The 11,490-nt window shown below is 39.8% G+C and overlaps 1 protein-coding gene across 2 annotated transcripts in view; it reads left to right on the top strand.

The window, feature by feature from the left end:
- The first annotated feature begins 2,085 nt into the window (after positions 1-2,085).
- Positions 2,086-11,490, top strand: part of LOC122800750 (protein tilB homolog) — a 517,374-nt gene continuing 507,969 nt past the window's right edge. Inside the window, exon 1 of one of the 2 annotated variants that reach the window (XM_044070000.1) lies at positions 2,086-2,248. In XM_044070000.1, coding sequence (XP_043925935.1) covers positions 2,238-2,248 — 11 coding nt within the window. In that variant the 5' untranslated portion in view covers positions 2,086-2,237. The remainder of the gene's footprint in view (positions 2,249-11,490) is intronic. The other variant, XM_044069999.1, reaches the window with a different exon arrangement.

The raw sequence follows: 11,490 nt of genomic DNA on the forward strand, positions 1-11,490 counted from the left end.
GTGGCAAAGTGACGGCTAATATTATACTCTTTAAAAACCGCCACAGTTTCTTGGCATATCAGGCAAACAGCAGATGATCGGTGTTCAGTGAAAAAATATTTAGTTGTCCACTCCTTTCTGAACACTCGACATTCTCTGTCCACTTTCCTTTTCTTGGGTCCGCTCATCTTCATAGAGGGGCAGTGGGTAATAGGCCTACGCTTCACCTCAACAAAGCCAATATACCTAGAGTGCGCCATCTAGTGAGGAAACATCAGAATTGCAGGGGAAATAAAACATTAACAAGGTTAATTTATTAAATTTTTTCAAGTTTGGCGGGCCGAATCAAAACGTTTAATGGGCCGCATGTGGCCCCTGGGCCGTAGTTTGCCCATGCCTGCTTTAGATTATACCTTGATGATTAGATGGGTACTCCTAAATTTACTCCATGACTGACTTGCTTTGTCCTCCTTGAGAAGGGGGACACAGTGTGAATATTGTCAAGGCATAGGGTCTTGGGACTCAACTACCTTTTACTTCCTATGATCATATGATCCTAACCTAAACCTAAAACCGTACTCCTAAAATTGTAATCCCGATCTTAAAGCACTAACCCAAAACCTAAAGCTGTAAAATTTTAAACCTACCACTAAACATTTGACACTAACACCTAAAATACTAACTCTAAAACTAACCACAAACCCTAACTCTAACACTGTACCCCGAACCATACCTCTCAGCATGCTAATGCAGAACTAGGTTTATAAGAGCAATACATACCTCTTAACTTCTTAGTGCAAGAAATCTGGACAAATCCTAAAATAATGGGGGGGGGACAAAGGCTCAAAAATATGGACAGATTTTAATAGTTTTATAAACTTAGAAAGTGGCTAAAATGACAGGTTTTGTGTGAACATGGGTTTTCTGAATAATACATCTGCAACAAAAATGTATGTCATTTAGTGACTTCCATCCTTGGTAATTTGCCAAAAAATACAAATTTTGTAAAGAACTGACTAAAAATATAAGGCAAAAAAATCTGGACATTCTGCAAAAATGTGGACAGTTGAGAGGTTTGGAGCAATATTTTCAAATTGTCCCTGTGTTGGGGCCTTTGTCACCCATCATTTTTGGCTTTGTCCATAATTCTTGATCTAAGATGTGGACACCAATCACCCTGACCCTAAAATTTAAACATTAGCTCATAAACTCTGTTTCTGACCCTAAAACTCTCTAACCCTAACCATAAACTGTAGGGTTGCTACCTTTTCAAATGCCCAAAGTTGGGACACTTATTGAAACGTGAGATTTTGCAACACAAAACATACCCACAGTCAGTGCAAGGTACAAGAAGTTCACTTTTTTGCCCAAATACCAACTTATTCTTGTAGCATTTGCTTTGCTTATGCTGTTGTATAAAACTTAGGTGTTTCAGATGCAAAATAACTGTTTTATGCAACTATTAAATACAACTTAAGAAATGTTTTTTGTCCTAAAAATCTCAGGACATTTGTCAGTTTTTTTAAGGACACAACTGCCCAAAGAGGGACTGTCCCTCGCACAGAGAGACAAGTGCTAACCCTAATAAACCATTCCTAAAGCTATCAATGATAAGGATCGAATATTAAAACTTGCATAATTCGTATTTACGCAGTTTACTTACGTTTACTTACACATACCTCACAACCTGCAAGAAATTTGGACAAAGCCATAAATAATGGGGGGGGGGGGGGGGCAAAGGCCCACAAATAGGGACATTTTTAAGTATGGCTCTTACAAACTTAGAAAGTTGATAGAATAACAGGCTTTGCATTAACATGAATTCTCTGAAGGGTATGAAGTCTGAAATTCAAATGCCTATCATTAATTTCTGAGTTCAGTCCTTAATGAATTGCCAGTAATTTGCCATAAAAATCAAAATTTTGAGCAACAGAATAAAAATATGAGTAAAAAATGTGGACAGTCTGCAAAAATCTGGACAGCTGAGATGTCTAGTGTCTGCGGCTTTAAGTCAGTATCACTGGCAAACTGCAGGTTTTAAGGCATCTTTTGCCCTGGCCAGTGTCATGTTCTGTGGTTGCTATGATACATCTCACCTCTGCAAGCACCGGAAGCAGACTTCGGGCCGCTGCTGCCTTTCCACTTCTGTAACCATTTCTGTAAATACAATTCCTATCGAAATGCTCATCCGTGAAGGAAGTGTTTTGGATTCGTTTCCTAACACATTACAGTCAAACTTCCAATGACTGCAACAGGAAATGTCTCAAAGGTAGGGGCTCTAAAAACAAACAAAAAAAAATGATTATAGTGAGGTAGCGGAGCTATCTTTTGCTAGTGTACAGCTAGTAAATCAATTATTAAAACATTGTAACATAAAACTAATGAGGAGTATTTGACAAGTAACAGAAAAAAATATTTTCATGATTTCGTCGGTATGCTCTTAAGAGGTCTCTGAGCTTACCATCAATTAATTTTTATAGACTTTATTAAGTTGGTTGATAGATTTATCTTAATCTTTAAGCATATCCATTTGATGTTATTGCAGATTCCATTACCGTCAGACTTGTAAGTTAATTGTATTCATTCTTTGAATTCAGTGTGGAGACGGGGGATGGAGTGGGGATGAGGGGTAAGAGCTACCACTAGCACTCTAGAGATACACGTACACGAGCGCACAAGACGAAGTGCGCAAGGGCTGGTAAGGTTATAGTAAGTTGTGTTCGCCTTTTTCATCACAGATTTTCAGTAATTGTATGAACAGAAGATCGTTTTTCCACTGCATATTTTAAAAAGGCTTACAAATTAAAAGAGTAATTTAGTTATTTGTGACAACATGTACAGCTGGGAGCTGGAGAACCGTAAAGCTTTCCAAACACAGTGATTTATGTGTATGATTTCTTGAAAATAGAATGAAATATCGGAGGGAAGAAAACAAAAAGACGATTAAATGAACACATTTATAAATAGTAGTGAGTTCAAAATACTTGCACATTGTGTCCGGTTTTACTGAAACAATGGTTTCACTTAATGACCAGTTCGCAGCATTGAAAAGCCCTGTGAACAAAACTAATGCAATTGTCCGCACGTTGGTTAGATATTAGATGGTGATTTTGCACAGTAAACACAACACTGAAGTTTGGGGAAAGAAAATATTAATAATATGAAAATTAGCTACACTTTTAGGGCATCATTTCAGAACAGTACCTCGGAGTATGCGGTACAAATGCTGAAAGTTGACAAAATATAATGTCTCTGTTCTTAAATTCAACGCAACTTTCCAATGCTGATAGTTTTCAACATTTTTGGAACATTATCTATATCTATTAACATTGTCTCGTGAATTAGACAGCTGACAAAGTGAAAAAGTGAAATAGTGAAATCCTTCATAGCCTTCAGTTTCTAAAATGTGGAACAGTTGCTTTTTTCTGCTTACATGTTTTTCTGATGAAACCAATATGATTTATTGCTGTTTACACTGATTTTTTTCTTAGAATTATTGAAGCTGAATATGTGACATATCCTTTCAGTATTGAACAAGGAATTCTTATGAAGCAAACTAAGGAGCTGTTCCTTGAAATCAGAGGCATACAATGTTAAGAAATGGCTTATTTATTTATCTAACAATGTTTTTTTAACTAGGTTCAAGTACCCTTTTTCAGCCATGATTTGTGCCCCAACATTAGAAAGAATTAGTAAAACTAAAAATATATATTACATAAGATGCATTATAAAGGGCAGCAGACAATTACATCAGCATTATATTACTACAGTGAAATATAAAGTGCAAAAGATTATGTACAAAACACTAGGTACACCTGTGTTCCAGCAAAGAACAGAAAAGTCTTTAGTTCAGGTTTTATTAAGTAGATATACATGACTTTCTTAGATGCTAATACTAAAGCACAGGCAGGCACTGTGCCCAGATGTTAAGTAAACTGGTCACTAAAGCAATGTGTCAAGCCTTAACAGTGGAAGCAGAATTAGAAAGCTGGACAGTATTCTGGAAGAACTCAATAAAAGTCACCCCCCCCCATTCTATTATAAAAATTATCAGTAAAAGACAATCTTTTTTAAAGTGCAAAGCGTACAGCATGCACTGGGAAAAACAATGCTATTGACAAGTTTCCATAAAACATTTACATATATTCTATTTGATGAGATAATCTTTGGGTGTTTATTTATTTATTTGATAGACTGCAAATTATTAAGGTTTCTAATATTCAGTAAAATGTCATTATTCCACACAGCAGGAACTGTTTTGGAGAAGTTCATTTTGCATCTGCTCAGGTTGAATGGTGGTCTGTACAGTTGAATTACGTTTGCTTCTGAGTGTGTATTCAGGTTTCTGTACTGAAGTTTGCTAAGAAGTGGGAAGCAATGTCTCACTTTTAAAATTTTACACAACAGTGTATTGGGCATTAATATAGTTATTGCTGTTACAGAAAGGCAGTTGTTTGCTTTTAGTGTAGTATTGTCGTATTCTTTAGTATTGGTTAGACTGATTAATCTGAGAATTTTGTCTGAAGAAGGGCAATTATAGGGAAACAGCATTACATTCTAGAGAGAAGTACTGTAATTGCTGTAGCCTACTTGGCCTCAGTACAAAGCCATTGAGATGTTTTACAAGATACCTCTGGCTTGTTTAGTATTTTGTTAACTTCTACTGGGGTATGACCATGAAAGGAATGGTTTTGAGCCAAAGTAAGATCTAAATATCTCTGCAATGAGGTGGTGGGGAGGGGATCCATAGTAATACAGAGTCCATGAATATTCTTTAGTTTGTAAGCTGTGACAGACAGCATAAATACTCAGAAAACCACTATGATGGACAGCTTATTACTGTAACCATTTCTGACTGATTTCAGTCTCAACCGGAGTGAAAAGTTGAAGATATGAGCTAGTAGTTTACTAATTTGCTGGCTAATTTGAGAATTTTTGAGTGTTTTATGTTGAAGCCCTGTGCTCAAAGGTTTACACACCTATGCTCAAAGGTTTCTCACAAAGAAAATGGGGTGATTAAAAATTCAAGCTATGTAGATAAATCAAGGGGAAATCAATCTGATCTGCATCTGTTTTTTAAGGCACTGTCAAATAAATTTCTTCACAAAACATTATGCGTGGAACACACAAAAATCTCAGAGCCAATATCAGATCAGCTAATTTATTAGTAAAACTCGATAAAAATAACAAGAAAAGAAGGAGTTAGTTTGGGAAGCAGCCTGTATCCAGACCATGGAGCAACTTTCCACTACTGATTAGAAAAGGTATAGCTCTGTTTAATTTAAAAAAAAACACTAGACAAACAATGGGTTTAAAGAAATACAGACGTAGGGTTATGACTTTCGAGATTCTAGATCACAAGCATAACACTGAGACCAATGAACCTGTGAAATAGCAGGCGTTTTGTTAAGTAAATGCAGAAAGTTGCATATTACTCTTTAAATGGCTGAATCAGTGTGGTATAATGGAGCACAGTTATTTATGTGGCATTTCCTTGCATGCCCTTTATAGAGAGAGAGAGAGAAAGAGGGGTTGATGCATTCACCTCCAATGTTTATTAGCACCTAAACATATGTATAGAAAAGGCAGTACATATCTCTGCCCTAAATATAATTCTAAATTCAAGAATAGGCCGCTGTGGTGGAACTCTTATATTGACAAACTGTATAACAAAAGAAAGAAAAGAAAAATAATGAAAAGTTGCAAGAACATGCCACCCCTTTACCTCAAGACAGCATCAAAACATGCCAGCAAGGCATTTTGGAGCACTGTTAGAAAATGTAACGCCACAGTATGGAAATATGGAAGCTAAAAGTCTTTCTTTAGTTATTTCAGGAAATTAAAGGAATAATATCTGACAATACACTGAGGTAATCCATAATAATATCACACACATTCCAATCCCAAGGATATAGCCAATAGCAGACAAATTTAGTATTAACTTTACCCCACTTAACTACATTATTGCCCTCACTATCGCTGAAAATCTAGTTTCCCCCTGAAATCACATTACTTTAATGGAACTAGACAACATATCAGGCTGCATTCTCATCGATACAAAAATGCCCAACTCAATGAGACCAGACTATATACCAGGCTGCATTCACATAAATGCCAAGTATACAGTGTCTGAGCCACTACTTAAACTGCTCATCCTGAGAGTTTGGGTCTGATGCCTGGAGAAAGGCTACTGTGATTCCAGTACTCAAAGTGACCCCTCTACAGACCCAGGTAATTATAAACCCATCATTATCTCCAGCCTTATTTGCAAAATCATGGAAGACATGCAGACATATGCAATCTAACTAATCTAGGCCTCAATCAGTTTGGTTTTGTAGACTCCTGAACCTAGTAATCATCTTCAAATGTTATAGACGCTGTGTACAGGGGTCACTTCATACATTCTACATATTTTGACTTGGATAGTGTATTTGACACTGTCACCCACTTTGTTGTTATTGAAAAATTAGAGAAATGTAGTGTAAATCCCTGCATTGTCCACTGCATTGCAAATTGTATATCCACCACATCCCAAGCTGTGAAAGTTGTTGGAACCCTCTCAGAATGTAACATTTTAACTAGTGGGTATAACAGGGATGAGTATTGAGCCCTCTCATGCTTGCATTTATTTTGCGGATATCCAGGCCAATGTCCCAGAAGTGCTGCTGACCAAGTTTGCTGATGACTGCACCCTGGGCAATGTTGTCAACTCTTCAACTGATACTAAACAACTTCAGCAAGGGCACATACCTAGTGTACTGACAATGGCCATAAGCTAAATGCAAAAAAAGCAGAGCAGTAACATTGAGCAAAAAATCTGTCCCTGTGTCATATGTTATAAATGGTACTGCTGTTCAGACAGTCATAATACACCTGGCTACAGAAGTGGACAACTCTTTCATTCAGCTATCATGTTTCTACCATAGTCAGGAAATCCTTCTATCTGGCCCACTTAATTTCTGAGGGGATATTTTCAAGATCCAAAGAAGTCATCCTACCATTATACTCCTCCCTTATTGGACCCATCACTGAATACAGTGCCCCTATTATATATGAATCTAGACATATTGAGCAACTAAAAAGGCCACAGAGATTTTTAACAAGAAAATTAAGGCCTTAAATTCTTCAAATATCCAAACAGGTTAGCATGACTCTCCTTATACTCAGCCCAATAGGTTATCATGATTCTCCCGAAACCCAGTAACCTTTTGGCGTGTCTGAGGTGACCTGTGTCTTGTTTTTTTTTAGACTTGAAAGACCCAATCCTATTTGACCGCCTATATCTTCACAAAATTAGTGGCTTTATAAGCACATGTGAGAAGCTGCAGTGGTGAAGCGGTAGCGTTGTCGCCTCACAGCAAGAGGTTCTCCCGTTCGATTCTCGGCTGGAGCGCCTTCTGTGTGGAGTCTGCATGTCCTCCCCGTGGTCAAGTGGTGTTTGAAAGACATGTGTGAATGGCATGCCTTCGTTGAAGGTTGGGCATCGGGCTGGCACCTCGGCACCATAAAAATCAACTGCCAATCATTAGCGGACTGGAGTTCCGTTGTGGCGACCCCTAACCGGGAAAAGCCGAAAGAACAACAACTAGGGACCTAAATCTATACCAATGAACAAACAAAACTTGATAGAAGGTCGGTTCTAGGCTTCTAACTTAACGTGTTTCTGTCTTGTCAAATACATTTTATTAATGTACAGTTGGTACTACTTTAGCTGCCTTTAAGACTGGCCTTAATGATTGTATGGATAGAATCAAATTTACACCAAGGTTATCGTGTAACCCTGCTTGATTTGGCAGGTAAGCACTATTGAATGTTTGAAAAGGGTGGCAAGAACTTTCAATATGTCTACTTAAAGGTGTATATAACTAGACATCTTATGGTTCCTGTGATCAGTGCTATGTTGTTCTCGATTTTTAGAAGAGTTGCCCCAAATGCTGTCCTAACCAATGTAGAGACATTCTTATTTATAAATGAGATTGGGTCCCTTTGTAACAATGTCCATTTTAAGTACATGTCCATGAATTTTATAATTGCTCAGTTCACATACCTCTTCCCAAAACATGTGCACTGAACATAAGAGGTAGTCTGCACATCATGTATTTACATTGACCAGATGCTTTGCAGCACAGCTGCCTTGACAGTCAGCTACATATTGTATCACTGAACTGTGTAACTCCTGCTTTACCTCTTTAAAAAGATGCTAAATAGTAAAGAGGCCAAGATAAAGTCTTGTAGTACTTAAGTTCATAGGTAGGTACTAGGCTATTGGCCCAAGGGCCTAAGTAAGCCTAGCCAACAAAGTTCCCTGGTTTATGCCAACCCAAGAAAGTTAATTTCCTGTGCCTCTGTCGAGCAGAGCCACAGAAGTGATTCCTGGGGTGTATTTCCTATTTCCCATCCACTCATCAAGATTTTTCTTGAAGAGTGTTCATGAGGAACTTTGCTTGACATAGATGGGTAGCTTGTTCCAGAGTATGGGAAGTCTCTGGGACAGGAATCTATCCCTCCAGCAAGTCCTGTTTATTGTGGTGACAAGGTTTAGGTCCCTAGAGCGTGTAGCTCGGAGGGATTAGGATTTCTTTAGGTGTAACATGTCCAAGAGTTCTGGGTTTGACATAGCTTTATATGTTAGGCAGAGATCACCTCGCAGTAGGCGATATGCTACAGAATAAAGCTGGAGTTTTTTGAAACGATCAGTGTAGGGCATCTGTTTGAGGCCAGTAATTCTCTTTGTGAGGTATGTCTGTGGCCTTTCCAGTTGCTGCAGATGTCTTGTGAGGCACATTCCAAAAGGGGCGTTGTACTCTATAATGGGTCTAATGAGTGTCGAGTAGAGGGGAATAATGACCTCTCTTTTCCTGGATGAGAACCCTTTTGTGATGAGGTGTGTTATGTAGAAGGATTTCCTGACTACTGTGGCAGTGTGATTATCAAAGGAGAGACTACTGTCCACCTGGGTCCCAAGGTCTCTTATCACACATTCGGTGTTAAGAAAACTGCCGCTTATGTGGTAGTTCATGGGTACAAGGTTTTTACCAAAGGGGATGACACTGCACTTTTTGGTATTGAGCTTGAGGCCATGGCTCTGACACCAGGCATCTGTCTCAGTGAGGCCCTTCTGTAGGATGTCCACATCATTTGGGGACTTGACTATAGCTCCTAGTTTGCAGTCATCTACAACCTTTGTTAGCCAGAGGCCTTCTGTGTTAGCCTGTACTTTAGAGAAGTAGATACCAAACAGGAGAGGTCCCAGGACTGAACCCTGTGGTATTCCACTTGTCACTGGTTTGAAGTCAGATTTGGAGTCTGCAACTTTTACAGTTTGGGTTCTGTCAGTGAGCCAGTTAGCAACCCATCTTGTGACATAGGGATTTATACCTAGTTTACTGAATTTAGCTATAATTCCAGAATGGGGGATGGTGTCGAAAGCCTTGGCAAGGTCAAGATAGGCTGTGTGAACAACCTTACCCTCGTCTACGGCTTTGGTGACTGCCTCAAAGAAGTTGACCAGGTTCAGGAGGCAAGATCTGCCTTTCACAAACCCAAACTGGATGGGGTTCAGAGTTTGGAAGTTACCAATGTCTTTGTTTATGAATTCCATGAAGATACATTCCATGGCCTTGCAGACGAGGCTCGTCAGGCTAATAGGGCGATAGTTCCCAGGATCAGTGGTGGCTCCCCCTTTGTGGAGTGGGATAACTGTTGCTCTGCACCATTCAGTTGGCACAAAGCCTAACGTGAGGCTATGATTGAACATGGTGCTTAGGTGGGGAGTCAGTTCATTCTGAAGTTTGTGTAAAACGCAGCCTGGGATGTTGTCCGGTCCCATGGATGCTGTGTTTTTGACTTTAGAGAGTGCTGCTTTTACCTGTCAGGTTGTGATTACAGGGACTCTGCATTTTTCCTGTATAGATATGGGCCCTTTAGGGGGTGAGAGGGGGGGGTAAAGTTAGCACTGAACCTATCTGCCAGGATGTTGGCAATATCAGTTGGTTCTGTAATTTTTGTGCCATTGTGCTGTAACTCAGAGCAGATCTGGGTGTTGCCATTGAGATTCTTGACATAGCTATAGAATGCTTTGTGGTTGTCCTTGGAATCAGTGACAATCTTGTTTTCATAGCTAGCTTTGGAGGATCTTATAAGGGATCTCAGCTTCTTGCTGAGGCTGACCAGGGAGCTCCCCCACTCATGGGATTTTACTCTTTTGCAACAATTTCTTCCTTCTGTGTGGAGTTTGTTTATGGCAGGGGACCACCAGATTGCCTTAGGATAGAATATTGGTTCTGTTTGGGATAACATGATCCATGCACTCGTGTAAGTGCTTATAGAGTGCATTTGTGTAGGATTCAGCAGTCATAACTGTATTGTCCATCTGCATGGGTGTCATGAAGTTCACCACTTCTGTCTTAAGAAGCATGAAGTTGGCTTTGGAGAAATTTTTTACCGTGGTTTCCTTAATGGGGGGTGGGGTGGGATGTGGATATCTAGGGTGATTAGCTTATGGTCAGATCTGACCAACGAGGAGTTGACTTAAGGTGTGGAACACCAGTCATTCATGTTGGTAATGTCTAGGTCTAGGATATTGTTGCCCCTGGTGGGGGTGTGGATAAGTTGATCCAGGGCACTGGAATTTATGAATTCCAGAAAGCGCTGAGTGAAGGAGTTGGTATATTAGTAGTTTTCCCAGTTAATGGTGGAGTAGTTGAAATCGCCCAATATTAGGGTGTTTGCTTGAACCCTAATATTTTCCAGTATATCAAAAGAGGAGTCAGAATCCTGGGGCATGGTGGGGGATCTGTAGCACGCTACAATTTGGATTGCAGTTTTGCCCAGAGTTAGTTGCACTTGGATAACTTGGCTGCATTATGCTGAGCAACTAACCTGGAGGTGTGGATATCCTTAATGAATATGGACACTCCTCCGCCTTTGGGTTTCCAGTCTGGATTAGATGGCCGAAAAGTGTGGTATGAGTTATAGCTTGGAAATGCAGGGGTGCTATCTGGAGCCTTGAACCAGGTCTCAGTCACTGCACAGACGTCAATGTTCTCCATTTTAAGGAGTGCCTCGAGTGAGTGCATTTTGAGATTTAGACTTCTAGCATTGAGTAGCATTACCTTCAGTTTTTGCTTGCCTGTTCCTGTTATGGTGGTGAATTTGTCATTTGAACCTTGCCTAAAAAACACACTATAGGGGTGGCAAGAGCCTTTGTCAGTATCTGGAATCCCAGGGGTGACAGGTGCAGGCCATCTCTGGCAAAGCATCATGGTCTGTCAACCATGTCGACCCAGGCAGACAGATACTGGATCCCCTTAGAATAACACCAGAAGCTTAGCCAGTTGTTGGAGTCAATCATTTTGTCCTCGTACTGCAGTATCATTCTGGGCAATGGCAGGATGCTACTCAGGGCTAGGGTCATAACTGCCTGGGCTACAAGATTGGAGAGTTCTTCCATGTCTCTCTTCATGTAGTCCAGGGAGGTACGTCTTAGGTCGTTCACACCAACATGGACAA

The sequence above is a fragment of the Protopterus annectens genome, chromosome 4.part1, assembly GCF_019279795.1.
Source record: "Protopterus annectens isolate FY-2018-M chromosome 4.part1, PAN1.0, whole genome shotgun sequence".
Lineage (NCBI taxonomy): Eukaryota > Metazoa > Chordata > Ceratodontiformes > Protopteridae > Protopterus > Protopterus annectens.